General features: G+C 33.6%; 1 protein-coding gene across 1 annotated transcript; it reads right to left on the bottom strand.

Moving 5' to 3' along the window:
* Positions 1 to 891: 891 nt before the first annotated feature.
* On the bottom strand, positions 892 to 25092 carry LOC133332855 (integrin alpha-PS3). Its single transcript, XM_061541225.1, has 9 exons — positions 24867 to 25092; positions 4236 to 4995; positions 3965 to 4174; positions 3212 to 3893; positions 3013 to 3139; positions 2575 to 2943; positions 2442 to 2511; positions 1581 to 1908; positions 892 to 1507 (listed from the first exon to the last, which is right to left on the bottom strand). Exons 1-9 carry the CDS (start codon positions 25055 to 25057, stop codon positions 894 to 896), a joined length of 3351 nt encoding a protein of 1116 aa, XP_061397209.1. The 5' UTR covers positions 25058 to 25092; the 3' UTR covers positions 892 to 893.
* Between the last annotated feature and the right edge of the window lie 652 nt (positions 25093 to 25744).

Below are 25744 nucleotides of genomic sequence, written 5' to 3'. Positions count from 1 at the left end.
ATTACATATTAGAAGAGCAAATACTTGTTCGATGAAAATTGTGTCATGTTTACGATACATACATAGGTAGTTCATATATCCTTCTGAACCACAAACATTTCGACGAATCCGGCAAAACTGTATTTTGTGCCTATTCATTAACGCCCATGTTTACAAGTAATAAAGAAAGTGTACAAAAAATGTTTTCGTATGTATTTTGTATATTTGTTAATATTTCATATAAAAAATTAATACTTATAAAATCTTATACATAGAGCACGCATCAGATTATCCTCGTTTCGATTTTTTATAGTGTCTGGAATAGAAAGCGTGCTGCGGTTTTTTTCCAATCAATAAAAATGTACAATTTCAAATACACGCAGCAATTTGCTCGACTTGGATTTAGTTTGTTGCGTTTCTTGCTCACTACACTTAATAGTTATTTACACATGGCAGCTAATAAGAACTTAACCTAAAACTAAAAAAATAAAATTAGGTCTAAGTATTCGATGATATCCTTATTTACGAATTAAAAAAATAAGGCAAAAACAAACATAAGAGAACACAAAAAGTACAGATCAAATCAAAAAACTAAAACAAATAAATTAACTTAAATTTATGCACACAAAAATAGTAACATTTGGTATCGAAATCGTCCTAAAATGCCTGACAACTCCTGCGGCAGCTACAGTTGACTATCAACACGTTCTCAGTGTTGGATTGATGGTGATGTTGTCCGATGTACGTCGGGACGTACATAACACGTTTGTTCTAAACAAATTAATGATAAAAAAATAAAATTTAAACAAATTTGTGCCACTTTTGTAAGACAAAAACGGCGGGAGGTGTATTCACAGCTTTTTGGACTCGAGACAAGATCACAATGAAAATCGAATGTCGCCGACATTGCACTTTCAATTGTCTTCGGTGTTAAGGTTCGACGTTTCGGTAACACCGTCATTCGACAGTTGGGCTTGGTGTACCAGCTTATCCATTTCCTCCTTTTTGGCACGCTTAAAGAAACCAGCTTTGTACATGCCATATGTTATCAGGGCTAAGGCTAGTAGGCCACCAATGATGGCCAAAATAATGACATATAAGGGTGTGCTGTACAATTGATGTTTCGCTATGAGATTGTACTCGATTTTCTTCGATATGGCCAAAGTTGAACCCAAGGGGTCATTCGTTTTCTGGACACCGACGTCAATCACTATCACAAAGAATTCCCACGGTTCAATTAGGATTTGATTGACTTCCTGCAGATCGACGTGATATTTCATGGTCACTGTGATGGGTTTCTTTGGTTTAAAATCGTACAGAGGGATAACAGCACGAACACATAATGTCATCTCGGGATCATTGCAGTTAAATACAATCGTTCGATTCACCGGCAATTTACCCTTCAAGTCTTCACCCAACAATTCAAATGATTTGGCGTGGGCAATACGGGCATACTGATCCTTGTTTGCTGTTAAAGCAGCAGCTTCGCGACGTCTTCTTCGTCGTGACAAACTGGATAATATTGATTCTGCAAAAATACATAAAACAATACAAATGGTGAAAAAACTGTATTTTACAACAACAATTTTTAAACTATTTACCTCCAAATGATTCTTCTTTGACGGTAAATTCGCCACCGTTATGCACTTCCATTGTCCGGAAATGACTGCTGCTTGAAGTCTCGGTCTTAACCTGTGTTGTAAATTGTGTCGAGAAACTTGACATTTTCTCTACCGCATTCATTAGTAGCTGGGTATTGTTCTGATAATAGCTGACATCCTTTATTTGTGCGTCGTACATAGCCAGCATTGTGATGTTGTTAATATCGACAATAGGTATGGTTTTTGTGGTACCTGGTATGGTATAGGCCACAGGAATATCAAAAACAAGTTGCATAGAACTGACAGTACTGGGACCATTGCTTTTGATCTGTAAACAAAGAAGGAGAGAAAAAAACAACTTTTTAGTAGGTGTCCATTAAAAGGCCTAATGTTTTACTGACATACATATTAAATGTAAATACCCTCTACCATTGGACCACAGAAACTATACATATATTTCAAATAATATTACATTTATTTATAAATACACCACGTTGATTTGAAATCACGATAGGACAGAAGGGCGAATGTCATCCAAATAACTTTACCACCGTAATAATATTGATAATGTAGATAGCATTGCTTAAGCAAATTAAGTTAAATATGGAATTTCTGTGGTTTTTGATTTATTAACGCAGAATGGTTCGCTGTATAGACATAATGTTGTGTAAAAAATATGAATATATCTTACACACTCTGATTGAGAACATGTAGTATTTTATCTGTTCTTTATGAGTTGTGTGGCAATTGAAAACTTTAAACGAGATATATGGTATCGTTTGAATTTTGTTGCCTCATGGTGGAGGGTATACAAAGTTCCATGCAATTTAATTTTGACCACTTTTTTACAATATTTCTTACCTCATAGAAGTTTATGATTTCGGCCCTATCTGCGAGTTCTTCCAAAATGACAGGTTCGGTTTTTGGCACCCTACAAGAGATCAAGAAAACATGAGCAACACATTTCTCTTTGAAAAATGAAAAAAGTACTTACCCCACTGCTGATATTTCAGTGAATTCAGCCAGTGTTATAACATCGCTGGCAATATTATCTCCCGGAGTCTGCTCTTTGCCTGTACTAAAGACTTTAGCCATTAACACCATTTTCTCCCCCGATATATTGCTGGTATCGTATATCACAGTAATTGTATCCGATGTGCCCTTGGCCATAGGCTGTCCGTGATTCAGATCGCATAGCAGCATTGAATCTTGGCTATTGTGTTTACAGTTTGACGGTATTTTGGCAAATAGCATACGATTTGAAGAGGTGATGTTGATTTGTGGCAAATACGCAGTTTCGCCCATGTTAATGACATCGTAGGAAACTTTAAATGTTCGACTGCTACCCAGTATGAATGTGCGACTAAAGGATACACATAAAAAGGTCTATTAGTATGGATGTCTTAGTTAAATAGAATCACCCAAAACTCACTCTAATCTAGGTGTCATTTGCAAATCGGCGACACAAATATCTGTTGCACATCCTGTACTGAAGATGATCTTCTCGGTGGACGTCTTGGGTTCGGCAGGATCAACGGCGGCACAAGTTTCGCAAAACACTTTTGTAAAGAAAATGCAAAGAACCGCAAATGAGATAATAATTCGTAAAAAACGGCTATGTGAATATTTACCTTCAGAATTTGGAATGGCATGTACCAATTGATAGTGCAATTCCAATTCGATTGGTTTGAAGATGTCACTCACGCTGAAGCGGACATTGCAGTCAACAACTTTGCATTGCGTTGTAGTGGTGGCAGTGACATTGAATTGCAATTCATTGGTGTTTGTGGATATAATACGAACACGTTTCACCTGGGGGTCAACAACGACATTTAGGGCCAACTCCTGCGATTTGACTTTGCGAGAATTGGTAGCAATGCTGTAGCATACTGTCACGGGGAATGTTGTTTGTTCGGGACTAATTTCACGGGTTTGCGATGAAATGGTAGCCTTAATGCTAACAACTGGATACGAGTGATAGAGATACACGACTTCTGCGTTTGGAGCACCAATAGCGAAATCATTATAACCATTATCATCGATGTCTGAACCCTTGGATAGGCCATGGCCAAACATGGCACTGCCATAGGTCAACTGTTCTGTGCCTGGGTAGTCCAAACGTTGACTGGGTTGTTCTCGTAGACCACGCTCACTACCCATATACACAAAAACGGAACCATTTCCAGCAAATGGGGCACCAACAGCAATATCATTGAAGCCATCATAATTTATGTCGCCCAATTTGGTAAGTGTGGTGCCAAAACGGGCTTTTCCATGGAATGGCGAGGTCATAAGTTTGCGTTCGAAATTAAACTGTAAAAATTATTTAAAATATTGTTCGTTATAATTAATGCAAGGGAGAGGGAGAAGGGCGATCAACTTACATTTCCCTGATTAATAAATACATAGATGGCACCATCATCATATGAACCAGTGATTGTATATTGAGGAGCCGAAATAATAACATCCGTCAATTTATCACCATTGATATCTTCGGCAAGCACCGCGTAACCAAAATATTCACCAAACTGTTTACCACGGAAGACAAAGTGTTTGGCGATTTTATACTTGCTTATATAGTCGAAGACATAGGCCTGAAAATATGTATGTATGTATTAATACAAATACTAGGTAATTACAAGTTCAAAATCTTACCTCTCCTGATTGTTCATCTGCTTGTGGAGCTGTTGCCACATACATAAGTTTCTGAGGATTGTTCGAATCAAAATAACCGGATCCAACAGAATATCCAAAATACGAATCACTGGCCTGTTTGAAATTATTCGGATTGGGAATATTTGTTTCATAGATGACATGGGTTTGGCGTGCAACTCGTGACACTCGGCTGGTGTCACGACGACTTAAGCTTGGCTCATCGTTAATTTCCATTTTACGATAACGTATCACCGAACCCTTCCACGTATGGATACCGGGTGCACCAATTAGGAATTCCTCATTGTCCGGTGTCACATGCACGCTGAGACCCTGCTCGGCTAACATATAATAATAGTAGCGTTCGCCGTCATCGTCCCTAATTTGATCTCCTCTTGCTCGGAGTGGCGAAATTTGGCGTATTCCCTGTGGCGTTGCGGACAGTGTATCGTTGATCCAATAACATCTTCCATGCATCAGATAATCGTTTATGGCTGGCGTAATGAAACGGGGAGCACAGACAATTAATTTATCCGTATCCTTGGTACCGCCGTCCATTGCAGCGCCCATCCATTGGAAATCGCGTTTTTCCGAATCATATGAATATTCATTGTGTTCAATGTTGATATTTCCACGATTTTCAAAGACAAACGGAGTGCATTCTGGTGTACCATTGAAGGTGCAGCGGTATACGGCACCGGTTTCATTGATTTTTCGTTGTGATTCCAATGTTGATTGGGCACGAGGAGCACCAATAATTAGACTGAAAATAGAAAATGAAATATAAAAATCAGTACATGTAAACGAAAAATTAATTGTTTTTTTTTTTTTAATTAAAAAAATTTTATGAATGGATCAAAAGGAATCTCAGTCTATCAGACTCATTACAATAAATCATCCAGGATTATAAATTAAATTCTGTTTAAAAAAATATTAATACTAGGCTATGGTATATTTTAATATTTATTTACTTATTTTCGCCTCTAAAAATAATAAATATATCATTAATATAACAATGATTTTCATAAACATTTGTCATTCAATTATTAATACATTTGTGGTTTTATTATTATACGATAAAGATGTGATAAATTTTATATCGACTTAGAAATGCAAATTTGTATCTGTGTTTTCAATATTTTTTTAATGGACAAGTTAGTGTTCAGAGTGACCGAACCGAAATTTGTGTACAGTAAAAAATCGTTATCCGAATGGTAAATAATGCTCTTAATTTATTTATTTATTTTGAAAATTAAAAAATATATATTTTTTAGACAAATATAATGTTTTGTATGACCCCTTCAAAAAATTGGAATACTTCCTTTGCGTAGAAACCTACCGGCTTGTATATAAAGACTCCCTTCTGCTCATCAATTCAATATCTGACATCCCGAGTTATATATTGCAAAGTTATATTATTCCATAAATGCATCGCTTGTTGGAATTGTTGCACGAAACCGGAAACTAGTTTCACTCATAAATATCCCAAACTTTAATATTTGGCGGCTCGTTTAAAAAAGAAGCTTAGCGAAAATGGCGATTATAAAAATCTGCATATGGAGACGTCATAAAAATACGTCAAGTAAATTATAACACACGCACACACACTTGCCAAATTTGGTTGTAAAAGAACCCTTTTGTTCCGCCTCTCATTGCGACAGGCAGACAGTGGTAATGGACTTGCATATGGTAATTGTCATAAAGTTGTGCGATCGAAGTAAGAATGACCAATGTTTAATTAATATTCAATACACATTCAGCCATTGTCTGTCTATACGATGTCCAAAATTGTTTTGGACATTTGGCATTTTAAATTCTCATTAATATAACAAATTGTAAGAAATTAAAAAATACTAAATCCTATCCAGAAAATTTAACTGTCATTTAACAACAGTTAGCAGTTTGGGCGTGTATAGATTTGTCATAGTTATCAAATTTTTTCACATTTATGAAGATTATATATTCAGTGATTAATTCAAATGCTGGACCATTAAAATTTAAAGTGACTAATAAAAACGATAAAACCGGGTGTCGTCATAAATACTCATCACTTAATATTCCTCCGCTAAAGATCTGTAATTCAAACTTACCCCAATTTTCTAAGATTTAAGGTGAAACCAAAATATGACGCTTTATGTTTTGGAATAAAGGTGGGAAATTGTGGATCCCGAATGATGGCATTGGGCACTGGTGACAAGTTGTAAGACTCTGACACATCGATGTCATTGCACAAGAGCAGCGTTAGAAACACGATGGCGGAGCCAAATAACCGTAACCGGTAACATTTCGGTGTTACCATTTTTTTATTTCTTTATTGGCTTAATTTTTACGATTTTAAATATTTTCTATTACACAATTGACACACGCACACACGAACACAGACGGTATTACAACGACTTTATTTATGTTTTTATCTTTTTTACCACTTTCGATCGTTAACAAAGCGCGTTATGGGTTCTTAACAACCCAGCCCATGAGAAGCACAAATCAAACTAAAGATGCTGGACTCAATACGTGAAATGGTCAGTCGAAAAGCCAAACATCGAATAGCCAGCCGAACGTTTGTGTATTGATTAACGTGTTTATGTTCTCTTGTATGTCATCGTCGTCATTGTATGGCCAAAGAATCGACTGAACGTATGAGTAATGGAAAGCTTTAGCCATAAACCGGTAAGACGACTCGTGTTTGTGTTGATTGCCAGTCACACGCTCTCACTCTCAACACTCTCAATTAACTCTCCAGCTGAGTCTGATATGTTGTGAATGATCAATTGTGTTCGAACACTTTTAACTGGTACTCATAACTCGCGGTTTTTGGGTCAACTAAAGCTTAAGCCTTGTCATACACCCTCCAACTAACCCACACCGATGACAGTCGAAACCACTCAAAAACCAAAAGAGTCCAACTGTTGACTTGTGACGGCTGTTCGTTGTATTTTTTTCTTTTGATTTGTTGTTTTTTGTCTCGTTTTGTGGTTTTTTGTTTACAAGTGTTTGTCAAACGGTCTCCTCTCAATCATTTTCTTCTTCTTCTTCTTCGTTGCGTTTGTTTTGATTGGATTGAAAAAAAAAAACAACAACATTTGAAAGATTTCTCATAACCGTGTACTTGGAATATAGCATGAATCATCTCCTTTGTTGTCTTGTTGGACTGTCGTTACATTCGAAATGTTCAATTTATGTTAATACCGCATCAGTGTATCTGTGAACTCATGTCTGTCTGTCGCGTGTTAACTTTGGTTTTAATTTATTAATTAACGTTAACTTAGATTACCACACAACAACAACGACAAGAAAACAAAAACAACAAATTATGTAAAACATAAATATTGGAGAAAATGCTCCTAAACTATTTTATGGGGGTTTAACGCATAAAATAGTTTAGACGATTTTTTAAGCTAGATAAACTAATGGTGGTACTAAAATCCATTTGTATACCATCTTATTTTAAAGTTCTTCTCATAAGCTAAATTAATAATAAATTATATGAATACTACTTATTAACAATGTGTAGAAATTCTGTTTCTTAATTTTGGTGCATAGTCAGTACACTTTAACGGTACCGACCATTTTTAGAAAATTCAAGGTCATACACACATTCGCCATGATAGTATGTTGCAAATTGGCATTCCAGGGGTAAATATGTTAAATAAAATTCGAATTATGATCCTAATTTTCAATTAAGACCCTCTTATAGCTTTCCAATTCTAGATTGCTTCTAGATTTAAATTTTATAAGACACTGTAACACTAAATTATGAAAAATCTATAAAGTCAGTAAAATAAAGAGACCAATATCGATGCCATATTTAGGTATTACTTTTAAAAATTTTATACACTAGCTCTGTTTCAATGTTATAAAACTGTAAAAATAGTTAAATTACTCTAGAAAAATAAAACGCAACAAAATTCATCATTTGTAAAAATTATTTTTTTTTTTTTATTTTTGGAAAAGATCGGTTAATATTTAGGGGATGAAATGGACCAAATACTAAATTTTTGTCCGTTTTTCTGGTCGCTCCAGAGGCCGCAATTATGGCCCAAACACCGCGAATAAGCATGCCTGTTTTGATAAAGATCGGTCAATATTTAGCGGGTCAAATTTACCCTGACTTTTGTGTGAAAAATGACAAAATTTGTATTCTATGGCGAATATATTCACTTCTGAAGGACATAGACCCGAGAAGTTTATAATATATCCAAGGCCTTTAAATTGATACCAATTATATTATCGTATGTAATCGGATGTGGGAGTTAGACGTAAATATTTTCAGGAGCTTACGTATTCAGATATTATTTAGTAACCCATTACCACACTAGAGGAAGGAAATATAGCGCTGATCGCTTTGAAATTTTCCATGAGGGTCCAGTTATGGTCAAGGACAAAGCCTATAATTTTCGATGACGGTCAGATAATAATTTTGGAATGAAGTTGGCGAAAAACTTAATTTTTTGTGCTTTATGGAGTCGATATATAGGCCACAATTATAAGCCAAACATCACAACACAACCCACGGTGGAGGGAATCTGGACAAGTATAGAAGGGCTGTACTGAATGTTAGAAATTTTCGGAAAATATGGCAGTGTAAGGAAGAGGTGCTGTTGACCTCTAATCGGGCAAGAGGTTGCAAATATTAGAAATATTACACTGGCTCGGAATATAAATCCGCAGAAAGTTAGAGTTCCGTGTTAGTTGTGTAGGGTATCGTATGGTCGGCCCCGTCCGACTATACTACTGAAAATCTCCAAACAACCAAAAATTAATAACGAAGAAATACATACATAAAATGCTTTACTAACACAACTACAATGCTAATTTTGTTCTAAAGCGGCTAAAATAATTATTGTCGGCTTTAGAAAAATCGAACATGTCGTCTAATGGACATCATCAATTATACGCCAATATATTAATGATTTTTTAAATACCAGTGCTACCGTCGAATTCACACACACTTCTCATGTCTGTCTGGTTTCAAGAGAAACATAGAAATTAACTTATATTGTGTTTGTTGTTACACCAACAGACCTAGGTAATTTGCAAATAAACTCCGAAAGATAACACCGCTCACCAGGAAATTCAATTAAAATTTGTAATAAAAATTAATGCAAAAAATATCACAAAAACCCAAATAAATTTTGGTGAAAGTCATGAAATATGACTTCTGTCTGTATGACTCGGTATTTTATCTCTACGATGACAACAAGACTTTCTTAATATTGAATAGACCACAACAACACTACATAACCAAAAACAACTTCAGCCCTACAACCATTTTAATATTCGCTTAGAGCCAGCATAAATGAAGAAATAAGGAAACAGAAACAGTCAACAAAATGTTTGGCAAAGATAAATAATAACGATGTGTTTTTATGCTTTCATGCCAAGCGGTGAGATAATTTTGGCTGAGTTGTTGTTGTTGGCTTTTTGGGGATTATCTTAAGCTTTACGTTTTCTAAAATGTTTAATTTTGCCCGGCATATAATTCGAAAGGCGGGAGTGGGAAAGGTTAATAGCACAACAATGACAATCTAAGTGTTAATTAATTTAGTTCGGCCAATGAGTCATTCACACGATATGCTAAAAACAGAATAGAAAATAATTGCTATAATAACAAAGGAAATTATAAAAAAAACAGACAAAAAAACGTTATAGACAACAATAATTTCAATATGGAGATACGAATAGTAAGCAATACTTCAAAAAACCAGTTTGATGTTATTCAGAACATTTCGAAAGATCACACGTTTTTTATATTATTGGCTATCACTTTGTTCTTCGACATATATGGACAATAAAATAGCACTGAGAAGATAAGCATTACCAATTCCCTAAAAATTCATTTAAATTCCCACTTTACGTCCATACTTGCTCCATGTTCTTTGAAAAAAAATCTACGATTTGTGATTGAATATATTTTCACATATGTATGTCGGTCAGTTAACTTAGCCTTTGGGCAACTTATATAACACAATAATACTATAATAGTTTTGAATATTATATACTATCGAGCTGAGAGCAATTTCAAACTCCTGATTCTTATTGATTAAAAAATGCATTGCTTAAAATGGATTGTATAAGCTCACTTTATGACACAGTTGCCTATGATTCTGTGCCTTTATTTTTACTCAAAAGGTTTTCAGTTTGAGCATTTATTAATCGCGCCAGCCCAAAATAGCCATCAATACGTCTATATACAATTATTTAGTTTTTCTCTTTCGAGTAGATCTATGTGATCAAAGTTTAGCAATGAAACGGAGAGTCACCCACCATTATGCGACTCATTCCGTCGTTGGCTGAGCGGATCATCAGACATATCTATATGTTGTTGAAACGACTTATATTATAAATATATTTTTTATCCATAGTTACACAGAAAATAATATTTTGTGTTTGAAAATTGTACTTGCTTTGAAATGCTACATTAAAAAACTCGTCTGTACAAAAGTACAAAATAATATCACTGTATATCGAGCTCCAACGACCTACAAAAACATAAATAATTCCTCTGTGGAATTTTTTGGGTAACCTTAATTATACACATTATTAAATTCTATTTTAGTTCATCACTTCAATTATTTGGTCCACACTGTGAAATTACCTCAGAGTACAGACAATCAGCCGTACGTACATGACACACATTCTGATCTTTGTCCCACTTCAATTATGAAAGCCCAGCAGTATGCGTGTGTGTCCGTAGTCATTTCAACATTCTCAACTTTTTTTTTTTTTTTGATTCAAATGACTTTAATTAAACAGGAACAACAAAAAGTCTAGCTCAAGAACACATGAGAAAAGATTTTTTTCGGGGATGCTGATGTCATGACTTCTGATTCTTGTTAAAGTTACCGCGATAAACAAAATTGACTGAACATACACATGAACTTTTTTTCAATAATTATACACAACTCTCCTGGCTTTACTTGTGTAGTGCCACAATTAGTTATGATCTAGATTTAAATGTGGGCAATTCTTTTTTTCGTTTCTGTCTATAGTAAGCATACAAAGGTTTTTTTATACTCTCCTCTCGAGGAATTGAATTATGCTTTTTGTTGAAAATTTTCATTTTAGGGACTGGAATATGTATATATGTATACGTGTATATATCTACATGCAATGCTATGGTGACAGTAATTACCATGGAATTCATGCGTGAGGTTTTTATTGTTGTTTCTCCCATAAAAAAAAAAAAAAAAAAATGCTCAGTTCTGATGCATCATCTGATGACAACGATTCGCACGAATAGTTTACATGTGGCACTTTGTGGGTACATTGCCACTTTTCGCAAACAGACAGACTATTGAATAATAGGCTAGACCGAACAAAAATACTGTACCCATTAATTTTAATTATTGAATATTTGAAGATATTTCGATCTCTATGTCTCTAATAATATTATGTTTAACAACTGTGCAAATAAATAATGTTTTTGTTTAAAATCAACCACAGTAACAAAAACATGACAATTACTGTGTAAATTAAAAAGTGTTAACTGCGGTCAGTGTTGCCAAAACTTTGTTGATAAAAAATGCTACATTTTGTTTAAAAAAGTGCTAAAAAATTTTAAAAAGTGCCAAATAAAAGTGCTAAAAATCTTATAAGAGAAATTAGAAGAATTGGCTTTAAGGGTCATACGATAGCTATACACTCATAGGGAAATGTCCCAAAATTTCCGCCATTTGCAAAAACGCTGTTTGGTGAAAATGCGTTCAAAGTTTGAGAAGCCCTCTTGCCGTCACTTGATGCTAGCACGATAAATCGGCTATATCATCAACAGTTGTTGAGATTTTCACTTTAAATTTCATAGCGACATTCTTGAATTAGTGTAGATTCGAATTAAATCAAAATACAAAATAATTGTTTTTAACCGAGAATGGGGGTCCCCTTCATTTGATATTTTGTATTCTCATTAGGTAAACATGTCCCTACCAAAAATTATCACGTGGGTCAATGTTTCGAGGTAGGCCTAGAGAACGGCATTTTGGGGTCGTCGAGTAAGTTTTTCATCAAATTGACTATAATTTGAAACTTTGGATTTTAATGGTATGTCAAATTTCCCCCCTAAAAAGTATTAATATCGATTAATATGTAGGGTTTCGAGAATGGCATATATGCAGAAAATTGTCAAGGCACATGGTACTCATATTAAAGTACTGCTCTACCTTCTTTATTTGGAAGGTTTTAGACGCATTATCTGTGTTCTTGTTGGGTAGGATATATATATGCGGACAAGTATTTATATAGGTCTATGTTTGGACATATCCCCCATATAAAGGTTATATCCTATTTGTGTCCTTTATGAATTAGAACCATTTCCCGACGAAGTGTAGGTCCATCTTTTGACATAACCCCATTATAAAGAGGGTCGCGACCCACTTTCGGTACTCCGAAATGGCTACAATTTGGCAATTTGGAAACTATACAAAACTTACAAGACAACAACAGGGGCGACGTCTTCAGTGAGTCATGCGATTATAGTGTCAGTTAGTGTTCACACACATACTCATACAGACATATCCCCCATATAAAGGTTATATCCTATTTGTGTCCTTTAAGAATTAGAACCATTTCCCGACGAAGTGTAGGTCCATCTTTTGACATAACCCCATTATAAAGAGGGTCGCGACCCACTTTCGGTACTCCGAAATGGCTACAATTTGGCAATTTGAGATTCCCGATTAATAAAGAACTTATTTTTCCTTTCTGATTTAGGTTCATGATTTTTACATTTTTTATTTTAACTAATAAGCAGTAGGTTGCTATAGTAAGTATATGAAGTACCCGATCATTTTAATACACTCCACATGGTGTAGGGTATAGACAGTTCTGACCGTCCGAACTGTAATACTTATTTACAAATGTACTGGCACTTTTTAACATTGGAAAATTAAAATTATAGCGTGAATCATAGGGACATTGTAATGCGTCAATGTGAAATCGAAATAATACCCAAAATTTTAACTAATTCCAGAAAAAAATAAAAATGCTAAAAAAAGGTGCTAGGTGCTAGATCAATTTTGTTGGTGCTAAACGAGTTTCAAAAGTGCTAAATCTAGCACTAAAAGTGCTAAATTGGCAACACTGATTGCGGTTACACCTTTCTAAGTGTCTCTATGGTGTATAGTGGTGTTATGTTGGGTTTATAGCAAGAGCATTTACTTTGTCCAAATGCTGTTTTTGGAAACAGTTACAGTTGTCATAAAAATTTCAATTATTTTCAACCAAAAAAAAAATAATAATAAACTACCAAAAATAGATGAGGATATGTGTTTTCACATCAAGTAAATATTTTTTAAAAAGTACTGGTAGTGTTCTTGGGTAAAGTTATAAAAATGGGACTTTATTATCTGCACGATTCGATTCGAATTGCCTGCTTTATTTTCTAATATATCACAATATCATATTTTATAGCATTCCCCTCTTCAAAGTCTTCCACTTATTTTTAAAGGGGCCGTTTGAAATGTATTTTTTCACCACTTCAAAAATAAATGAAAACCAAATATGATCTCCCATTCGGCGTAAGATGTGTGTATTTTTCATATCCAATCGTATTTCAGTAAATTGGACTACAGCTTAAACTTGCTTAACATAATTGCCCAATCACTGCTACCAACTCGCTTAAATATTTCCGGCTTTTGGACATGCAATAACCTGAGTTGTTTTGGGTGGATATCATTTAAAGTTAACAACAACATGCGACAGTCGATACTCGTATTACTCAATTTGTTTATTGTTTTGCACATTATTTTTAAAAATGTCTATTTATTAGGAATTGTAGGAAATAAAATATGTATATTCATACATATTGATTGTTACTATGTTTGATTGAAAAATAACATTTATGTTGTGTTCACCGATAATAGTACATATAATTGAATATGTAATTTTGAATATATTTGTTACTTATTCCAAATATTTATATTACACACCTCTTCAGCTAAAAATGAAAATTGATTATCTCAATAATAAGAAATTCCTTTTATTATTAAATTGACACATTTGGGTTAGGCCCAAGCCCAAGTAATTTAATATTTTGCAATATAAACCTCCACACCCCCTTCTACGTTAATTACAATTTGTTTTTATGGACTAGACAAACTCTACTGCAACTGTTCGTTTGAAAAGCAATTTCAAAATTCAATCAATTTCATTAGTTACCTAGCTAATGGATATATTAATTATTAAAAAAAAAACCTAACAAAGAGAAAAAACACCTATTTGCCATGAGCAACAACCTCAGATAATTCAAGGTCCAATATCTCCATCATCTTGACTAGATTGCACAAAAAATGTTTCTATAAACGTTGGATGGAGCTAGTCAACAAAAAAAAACTCCATTAACAACTGAAATCGAAAAAAAAACAACTTCATGCTTAACTCTATGCAACGCCCGTTCGCAGCGCATATTTGTAGCTTATTAAATATCGAATGGATGGATGTTGTTGTTTGACTGCTGAAAATGTTGTCGTCGTCGTTGTTGTTGTTCCTTAAGATTCCAACTTTATTTTTTATTAATGCGACAACAAAGAGATGAAGTGGAGTCATTGCCATAGCTAAACTACAAAGTTTTTTTTCATTCTATTTGTTGTTCCATGAATACACATCCATCCATTCCCAGACGATGACAGCCAGACTATGCAGCTATGGAAAAGGAGGAGTAGGAAACTATACAAAACTTACAAGACAACAACAGGGGCGACGTCTTCAGTGAGTCATGCGATTATAGTGTCAGTTAGTGTTCACACACATACTCATACATACATACTTACATGGAAACGTTTAAATTTTTGGTAGAAATTAATGCACAAAAAAGCAATAAAATACGAGGGTTGAAAAACGAGTATTGGCTGAAGTAATATTTGGAATGCACATCACAAAGATTTGTTTGTCTTCATTTTGGAATTTTCTTTAATTGAAATCATTATCTCGATTTGAAGGGAAATATTTTTCTTTTATTTTCTTTCATCTTATCAATCTTTTTTTAAATGTATAAATGTCATGTGTTATTCCATACTAAAGGAAAACTATTTTCAATATGAAGAAAAAAACACACTTTTAAATTTAAGCTTGAAACAAGTATAGGAGAAATTTGTACCACTCGACATATGATAGAAAGAAAAATAATTGAGGGAGTACGAACTTCATATAGATCGCTTTAAAATTCTGAGTCAGATTTAGAATTTATTTTACTTCTTGATTGTTGTCTGGCACAATATCAATTTTTCTTGTGTGGAAAAAAAGTCCACCACTACAAGAAAAATATTCGCTGAAATGTATATTCTGGAGTGATACCAAATGTCCGAACATTGACACGGTTGAATTTAATTCGTAGATGCAATTTCTCAACAATATTCGACAACATATTAAGTAACGACATTTGTAAGCCACATTACCCAATATGCTTGATGGCCGCTTAACGAACGGCGAAACGTGTCGCATAATTGGTGCGAATATAGTATCTCTCAGGTTTTCCTTTTCATTGCAACTTCGATAACGGCCTGACCTTATATGTTTTTTACACTATACAACACGAACTACCAAATTCGATAGTTTTCAGAAATCAGGCGGTACATCGTCGATATAACCCAATATAAAATTTATACATTTCGAACATTAAAGATTTGTTGCGCACATACATAATTGTAAAAATATATGTCCTTAATATTTCGAACCGACCTCGTCATTGTAAAGGTATACCGGGCATAACCAAATTGATTGTTTTTTTTTAACGATTTATTTATTTATTTTTTTTTTTTGCTTTATTTTGGATTTTTTTTGACCACAAATAATAATGGCACGGACAGTAGCCCAATCTGCTGAACTGTTGCCTTTGTTTTGAAACTCTTTTGTTTCATACAACAAAGCAAAGTAAATCTGCTTCTTTCTTTCACAAAAAAAGGAAGAAAAAAATACACTGAAGAGGTTAAAATCAAAGTGCACGCATACCAGATGGAATTTGGTAAACAAACTGAATTCTTTGGTTTTAGGTCTTACCCCAAAAAAACACTTATACGAAACTGTTTGACTCATCGTTTGCAATGAGTTGTTGTTGTTGTAAATCATAAAGCATAAAATCTTGTTTTGGCACAGAATGTCATTTAGTTTCTTCTTTTCGTTTTTTGTTTGGCTTATTTACAGGAAGACGATAAGTGTGACGTTTATGTGTGTTTCAGAATATTTGTCAGAATTTTTAATGGAAACCGCAGTATATTCTGCATAACTGTAAACTACACTGAACTGGCTGGTCTGGCTGCATCCATTTATTTATATATATATATATGTACATATGAATTTCAATTCCCCCTAGCTGAATATGAATGACTCATCCGGGTACTGCACATTCCGATAATGACATGGGAGGGATAAATAGTTCATTTAACTACATGCCGCCCGTTACCAAGGGACCACCGATGACAGCCTTAAATTATATTTGAATTTCAGAAAGGAAATTGAAACTTAGAAACAGTTCGTTTGCAGTATTCGATTACACTGGAAATTTTATTTGATTTCAAAAACAGAACCGCATAAAATAACTAAAAACACACACACACACTGATGTTTTCCCGTATCGAAGAGGGCAGTGAAAATGTGATATTATTAGACAAATATACGTTGATAAATGCCGACAGCTGATGTTGTATGTATGATGTGAATGTGTCTGTGTGTGTTTAGCAGATTGTTGTGAAATCTATCGCTGGGGTCATCAAACTTTAGAAGCATCGCTAACGTTGACGCAATAATTACGTAGCTGTGTGTGTGTATTCATTATCTTGACGTGAAAAGTCTTGGGCCTATAATAATAACAATAACAACAGAATTGTATAAAATTTCGCACATGGAATGAAATATTGGCAAATTTTTCATTTTCCTCACAGTGCTGATATTGAAAATAAGAGCACTTTCTAGATATTGACAAAAACAAGTAAAAATGTATCAGTCGGTGTTTCCGACAGATATATACCATCAGTCTATGATTTGCGGAGGTCTTCGGAATAAAAGGAATACCTTTTAATCGAAGTGGATTCGGATTTAATGTTGACCCATTTTCGGACTTGATTGGTAAAGGTAATAGGTTGTGCAAATTTTGTTTCAAATCGTATAATCTATCCGCCTTATATTCGATTTATAAATATTGAAAATTTTAATCATTGGCTTGGTAAAGATAATAGGTTGTACAAAGTTTCGTTAAAATCGGATAGTTCGTTTGCATGTTATTATAAAATTAATTTTAAGTACAATTTTTTAACAATAGGATGTGAAAAGTTGGAATGAAATCGTTTACTCCCTTGGAGAGTTTTCGTGCGCACCAGCCGGCCAGAGAAACACACGGACGGACATTTGCAAATCGATCCCTGATGGTCTGAAACGGATTTGGTCCAAAGAAACATGGGGTCAAAAACAAATATTTAATTAGCCATAAGGCTGAGGGTATAACAGACGGGATCATCCATCTATATCTATATTATATCCTGCATTACTTTGGATATATACCATATGTCCTTCTAAGATTAAAAGAAACCCCCCAGTGAATTCAACTTGTTACACGCACAAGTTAAAAACAACCTGATTTATTTTCATACCCTTCACTTCTGTATTCTGTAATTGGAACAACGCAATTTTTAAGGATAAAGTCTTAAATTTGGGCATACATCGATCCAACTTAAGGTATAGGCCCAATTCAAAGCTTCCCGCCAATTTTCTATAATTCCTTTTTTCAAACGTGCGGTATTTTTTCAGTATAGATCTATGTTTTGACATTGTCCTCATATAAAAGAAGTGACTGTAATTTGGCAATCTAGGTTGTTGGTGGTAGAAAACTTCTTCGCAGTCAATATTAGAATAGATCCACGTTCTGGTATTAGAAAGTGATTTCTATAAGATCACAAGATATAAAATAAGTGTTTTGTATTTATTATTAGTGATCCGTTCTAGAAATTTTCGTATTATATTGCGCTCTGAAAGTCTTTCCGACATTTTCCTCTTTCCTATTTAAAATATATGGGAGCACAACACTTTTTGGATATAAAACACGCGAAGTACCAAAATACTTGACACCTAATAATATTTTTAACAAACTAATATCAGGTTATTTTGATAATATATTTATGTGACACACATCTCAGCACCAATAGCATCTACCTTCTATCCTTAAATCCTCAATCTTATTCGTTAAACATAAAAATAAATACAGACTAAATGTGTACATATGTGCACATTTATATGTATCTAAATACAGAATATCACTCCCTCACATCAGTGATTTAGCATCTGTTTAATGACACTTCTAAATGCTATACTCATTTCTAATTTAAATGTCAACAAATGAAATGTCAAACCAAATTTCGGTTGAACTCCATCAAATTTGGGGGCATTTTTTCCATTTCATCGCCTTCGCCGCCACCAACCAAATCGATTTGTCTGCGTTTGTTCGTATGTTCGTTCAAATGTTCGCTTCTTGAGTATGATATGTTGCACCAGACATCGTCACATGATGATGACGATGTTGTGTTTAACGGTCAATGCACACACTCCCATATGTTTTTATGTACATAATGCATAAGTTGTATGTATGTATGTACGATATATGTATATTCGTGTATTTGTAACAAACATATATGTATGTGTCATTGTCGATCTGATAAAACATGGGTTTTGTCGGTGGCTATAAAAACTCTTGGCAGCTTTATTTATTGTTTCCCCGATCGGGGGAATATTTGACATTTTGTTTGTTAATTTTATTTCCACTTTTAATGGATGGATATGGGGAGTAGTGGATTGGCTTTGAATTGATTTGAAAAACGAAACGAATGACACTGAATTTGTCATTGGAGCAGTTCATGGGACTAACAAACAAGAGAAGATGTCGTGCAGACAGAATAGAGATTATCAAATACGACATGATTTTGTATTTTGTTGGTGAAAATCTTGTAGACATCTCAAAATTTTGGGAGTGACACTTTTGTCATTTATTCGAATGGAAAAACTTAAATACTCAATAAAAATTGAATACGAAGTAGTCTATTTGTTGTAGACAACAAAAGAAAATAAAATAATATTTGTTGCTGTTGGAATATAAAAGATTTATTTTCAGGTCCTGAAAATGTGAGAACCTGATTGGTGTAGAAATTTTGATAGATTTGTACGGGAATTATAATATTCTCTCCACAACTTAATATATAATACACACTATTTATTTGTTGTAACATTATTTAATAATAGCTTCCGGATGTAAATGTTGCAAAACCAAACCTACCGCAATTTAATTTATGATTCTTTTTTTTTTTGCAATCCCTTCTGTAGAAGTTGTTTTTGTTGTTGTTTTCATCGTTCTTTATTATAATTAATTGATGGTTTCATGGAAGCCAACACTCTCATACATAAATATATTTATGTATATTTAATTATATTTATTAATGTTAATTCAGCAGCAACAAACACAAAAGAACACCACCTCCTTCCTTTCCTTTTTTGTACGACCGACCATGTCACACGCATTTAAAGTTAATTGAATGAAAAATTCAAAAAAGTAAAAAAAAAAATACAACAACATTGGCCAACATCAAAAGTCCAAATGGACAAACATTGCGACCGACACCAGACACACGCAATAATAAAATTTAATCAAATTTAAAAGCAATTAATTGCAATATTATTACTCGTGAGCCGTAGAGGAGCATCGATGTGTGGTGGTTGGGCCTATCGAGCCATAGTGACCATAATGCCACACAACGCTTGCATATGTTGCCGGCCGGTATTTTATTATTTTTTTTCATCTAAATTTACAATGAAAAGTGAAAAGTTATTTACGAATTCTGCTCTGTTAATGGATTGTTGGTCTTTATGGGAACTCAGCATAATGTGTGGGCTGGCTAAATGTTTGCCCAGTGTAGCTGCATGTTCTGTGGGCACAATGATGAGCAACATACATATTTAGGCAATACTCCCTTTTCCCATTGCCAATCAATACACATTGGTAATAGCGGTGGTGGTGGTGATGGCAGTGTTGGTGCTAATCGGATGCATTCTTTGTTTACTTTGCTCGCGGGGAAAATGGAATACACAAAAATGCCTAGTTTTCGGTATCCCCAGTAACACATGGTATCGTACTGTGGTTTATCGTATCCAATTTTATATGGCAACAAAGAGGGATGATTTTTTTCTATTTTGGTTTTGTTTTATTTTCTTTTGTGTACCCTCCACCATCATAGGGTGGGGTGCAATGATATTGCCACGTCCTGCTTCTTCCAGAACTTTATTGTGTATACGCAGAACACCCCGTTGAGGGTAGACTGCGCAAACTGACCAAGTCAGTTGGCATTGAACCAAATTTGCCAGTAATGAAAGACGAGTTTACGATTTGTTTTTGTTTCATTTTTTGTACAAATTGTTAAAAGGTCGCAACTAATACAGTTCCACAAAAGGATATTTATTGTATTTACAGGAAGCATTTAATATTAACGTTTGCTTTACTAAAAGGGGACGAAATAAGAATTTAAGACAATCGAAAAGGGATCATTGTTTGATGACATGCATGTTTATGTGTCATTTTATTAAGTTTGTAAACTGAATTTAGTATATGTTTGTCAGGAAGTATATTCTTTTATTATATAATAAAAACTATTACCATTTTATATCATTTTCAGTGTGGAATGGCACGAGTTATATAAAAATGCAAAAGACTTTGAAGTTCTAAAGAACAAAAGGGACTATTCCATAAACACTACTGCATATTTTTGGCAGTAAATGTGAAGGCAATTGAACTCCCAATTGGAGTTTACATTGTAAGTTCAGATTGTAGTTGACTGTCTTATCATGCATTGATTAAATATTGACTATTCAGAAAGGAAACCATTAATGTAAACAAATTGCACCTAAAAAGAGTTTATATATTTTTATTTTTCTACACATTCCATAGACAGAGTTGAAATCCGACAATACCCCCATAATGTACCATTTTTTAATGGAGGAATGTCAAATTTTTCAAATAAATTTATTACATTTGAGGATTTCGAAAAACTTACAATTGGATTTCAGATCTGCAGATTTCACCCAAGTGACTACTACTAATTTCCTAAAATAGACCGGTAGTAAGAAATAAGTTGAAACAAACATGGTTAATAAAAGAATATCCTACATTATCCTAAATTTTGGAAGGGACCCAATAATTTTAGAAACGAGCAACGTTTACAAATCGTTCTTTTATCAGATAATTTCACGTTCTGGACCGAATGACATCACAAAATTAGTCCTTTTAGAATTCAATTTTGTATGAGTTATAATGATCTTATGTTATAATATATCGGTGCATTTAAATTAATTAAAATATAGTAACATCTTAAAATGGTGGAACCGCTGAGATACACATAAGCTAAATTGTAGATCTATCGATGTGACAAAAAATTAAAAATAACTTGTATGAAATTTTTTTTAAAACCAAATATGTCACCCCAACCGGATTCATTGTATTGTTAAAAAACAGTGAGAATATAACACAATAATATCAGGGCATTCCGACTATATGTATTGCTTATATACATATATTGTCCATGGCGAATCTAAACTATAACCCGATAAGCGCTCCAGATTTCTCACACTTCTATTCCAACCAAAACATTTTTCTATTTATGCTAAGAAAAAGTTTCGTCAGACTCCTGAATTTCACACATACACATGCAAACATTTCAGAAATTCAATGTTTAACAATTTGTTAATGTTTTCTGTAGATAAACGTCCGATGTTTACTGAACTCATTTCCTTTCTAACAGCGAAGTTGTTATAAAACACGATTTGGTTCATGAGCTAAAAAGCTTTTAACACTATTCATTAACAATCTTTAAAAGGCTACGTTTATATTGGCCATATATCGCACTTAATTCCATGCCAACTTACATTAGTTCCACCCATATCGACAGAAATTTGTAAAGTGTAAAAAAAGATTGTGTCGATTTGCATCGCTCCGACTTTTTTCTTTGCTGTGAAACTAGTTTTACCAAACAGCTTGGAAAACTGGCCGAGGAGTGGTTTAACTCAATGGGAATATGATTTTTGTGTTTTTTTTTTCGAAATACAAACTTTGGCAAGCCATATACATTAATATTCAAATCTTAAGCACATTAAAGTGGAGAATTGAAAATGCCACAAAATTTTAACGTTGAGTGGTGATAAAAATAAAAAAATAAATTAAACAAAACTGCAGATAGTAGGAACAAAGAATGGACCATTCCTTAAGCGTTTCTTAATACTCAGCGATTTATTTTAAGTGCCAGCAACATAATGGGATTTTTATGTTTTGTATACGCTAAACATAACTGAGAATGCCTTTAAGGGTTTTAGATTCGTTAAAGGCTTATTTCAAATATGTCAATAAAAAATGATTTCCCAATGACAGAGTCAAATTACCATTCAAATTCGTTTGCTCATTAATGTCATTGCTATAAAATATTATTATTTATTTATTATATTAAAAGTGCAATTGGTATTCTCTAAAAATGTCAAGAATGTGTGTGTTTCATAAAAATAATTGCAAACAAAAAATATTTCTATGAAATGTTTAAAAACACCGAACTAAGCTGAACAACTGTGTACATACACAACTTTCAATGTTGGTTCAATCTTAAGCCAAGGAAAACTTCAATATTCAGTTGAAAGAATTTATTACCAGAATAATTTAATACAAAAAATAGCTATTCTAGAGCTATTAGCTTATATAAAAAACATTGCCTATGACTAAACCAAAAATATATTTATATTTTTTTAAACCATTTAACTCAATTACATGACACTTTTATTTTGTCAATTCATAGCGGAAAATTTGAAGAAAAAGTAAAAGATTAAAAAAATGACAAACGTACCTCTTAATCAAATAAACGTTATTTGTCATAGAAACCTATATATTTATGTCTGGCATAACTTAGAATTTTTTTGGCTTGAAAAAAGTTTGGTAAGACGTTTTCCGATAATAAAAAATCATTCAATATTTGAAGGAAAAAAAATAAAAAAAACTATTACTGCGTTTAGTTTTTTAATATAATAAAATTTAGATTAAAGATAATATACAAATTATCAAAAGCTCTGACGGAGGTGAATGGTTTGCTTACAACTTCAATAAATATTATTACATATTCTTGTCGAAGTTTATAGTACGTTTACATTGTACCAGGACTCATTGGGCTTAAATTGTCAATTCCATTGTATATATGCAAAATAAATCCTCATAAAGTATGTTAAACTCACATCATTAAACGAGAAAGATATAGTGTCTAATTGACACAAGAGTTGCGACGTCGAAATATTTTTTGGGCATACTCGACTCCAATATCTTTACAGTAATTTTGATTTAACTGGATTGTACATACTTGCACTTTGGATTTAGCTGTCCAAAATACACTTCTTTTGTACTTTTCCTAAGATTCCCCCCAAATATTTCTTTTAAGTGCACAATTCATACCTGCACATTTACGATAACAGCTCAGAATATTTGCATTTATCCTTCTCACTACCACACACAATCCTTTTGTTTCATTGTTAGATTCTTAGCGTTGATCGCATATTCCTGAAAATTTAACACTGTCCTGCAGCGATTTCATTTACGTGCAAATTGACGCAGGTAAGAGATTTAAGATATCTGGACTTTTGAATATCTTGCACAGAAATAATTGCAAGTTAGTTTGTGCTGGTAAGTCAAATCTACTGTATATATTTTTTTGTAAATCGACCAATACTAAATCATAATACTAAGAGTACATACAGACCATTTATCATGTTAAAAGCGATAAATCATATTTATACGTATTTTTTTTTGTCCGTAATCGAGTTATTTTTTGGAATCATACTCCAAATCCTCACTTCCACTTTATTTTTCCCCCATTATGGTTGAATTTGATCTGTCCTACGTACGTTTTTCACCATCACTCATTATATATTGCCAAATAGTTTATATTTGTCTGAAGTTAAACTCACATTTGCTTATATAAAAATCTAGTTTTCCACATTTTGCTATCTAATTGATTAATACTTGTAAGCCATGAGAAAATTTAATGCTAATGCAAATTAATATTTAACTAATTTGAATTTCAAATTAACAACACAAAAAACAAGATTTGTATCTACTGCAATGCAGTGTCCCAATCAACATGTGGTGATCAGAGGTGGGCGTTTTATTTATATACGAAAATACATTTGAAAAAATAGATAAACCAACTGTGGTGTCTTCTTATAATTTTGCTTGTGGGGGGCACTTCTGTGCCGTGGTCACCCCACAATACACCGCATAGTAGATGACCGCTTTCCCTTCACACTCCATGTCTTGGTTGTCAAAACAAACCACAAAAAATAGAAACTCTTCAACTTCACTTTTGTTCAGCCCGTGATTGCATTCATTTCCCACTACTGAAGTGATAATAATTTGTTTAAATTTTTGTAGCTACACGTACAATTGCCAAGCGCTAATAGATTTATTTGAGTTTTACGACATGCTAAATACTTTGTTTGAATGTAAACTAACTGTTTTTTTTTCTTGGTTTCTGTAGATATGTATTTTGTATTGGCTTGGCGCTAATTAGACCGGAGTAGTGTTTGTTTTTCGTACCGCTCCACTACAGCTACTTAGTAGACATTTGTGACAAATCTTCGTCTTACCTTGTAGGGCGTATAACCATGGAGTATCCAAAATATGAGCTGCGAACTTGTGGCTGGAAAAATTTCAATTGCGGCGCACCAATAACCACTTGGGGCTTGGGAGCAAAATTAAAGGTGTACACCGGGGTTAATAAACTGCCAAAGAGGCAAGTTAATAGTAGACACATCACTGGACAGATTTGGGAAGACATTTTCGTTGTGGGGTTATTGATTGATAAGTGACACACACACACACATGTACAAATGTATGGGGTTTCTTTCTAACAGAGGTTTACTTTTCTCTTCTTCTTCTGCACTTCCAATATATATTTTTTGTGTTTTTTTTTATTATTATTTTTCTTTGATAAAGAACTACTTCACTTCACTATAAAAGGGCTAGCTGTTTGATTTGTTGGTTGGTGACAATCTATCTTCACATTCGGATTTATTTATTTTAGATTCTATTTCTTATCCGCGCTGTTCACTTCACTTCACTGCTTACTGTTTGAACGACATGATCTATGTTCTTGATTGGACTTTAGAACTACTCTTCAATTTAGACATGTTTCCCTCTTTACATTTTCCATTCAATATTTATCACAATTTTCACTGGTTTGGTGTTATTTTATTGTTGATGTTGTTGCTGGAATGATAATTTTCCTTTCGTTTCAAAGCACTACATTGCACTGGATACACACACGCAGAGAGAGAGAGAGGGGCGCACAGAAAAATATTTATGTATATTTGTAAAAAAAGAAATATATTTAGTATTGTCGTTAATATCGCGTATTTGTTGCTTGGTTTCGATGATATGCAGAAGAGTCGTTTCTTTTTTTATTCGTTTCTTACACTAGCATCGGATGTGGATTATTATTTTCTCGTTTTCATATTTTAGTTGG

This window comes from Musca vetustissima, unplaced genomic scaffold (genome assembly GCF_032173495.1).
Source record: "Musca vetustissima isolate MV318-11 ecotype Yass unplaced genomic scaffold, APGP_CSIRO_Mvet_v1 utg11625, whole genome shotgun sequence".
NCBI classification, from domain to species: domain Eukaryota; kingdom Metazoa; phylum Arthropoda; class Insecta; order Diptera; family Muscidae; genus Musca; species Musca vetustissima.
The sequence above is the reverse complement of the archived record's forward strand: the minus strand, read 5'-3'. Positions and strand labels throughout refer to the sequence as shown.

Coding starts and splice junctions, on each gene's coding strand:
- LOC133332855 (XM_061541225.1), bottom strand. CDS start 25,057: ATGTCTTCCCAAATCTGTCCAGTGATGTGTCTACTATTAACTTGCCTC. Junction 4,996..24,866: donor ATGGTTATACGCCCTACAAG/GTAAGACGAAGA, acceptor TTCTATTTTCAG/TCTAATTATTGGTGCTCCTC. Junction 1,909..2,441: donor AAATCATAAACTTCTATGAG/GTAAGAAATATT, acceptor CTTTGTTTACAG/ATCAAAAGCAATGGTCCCAG.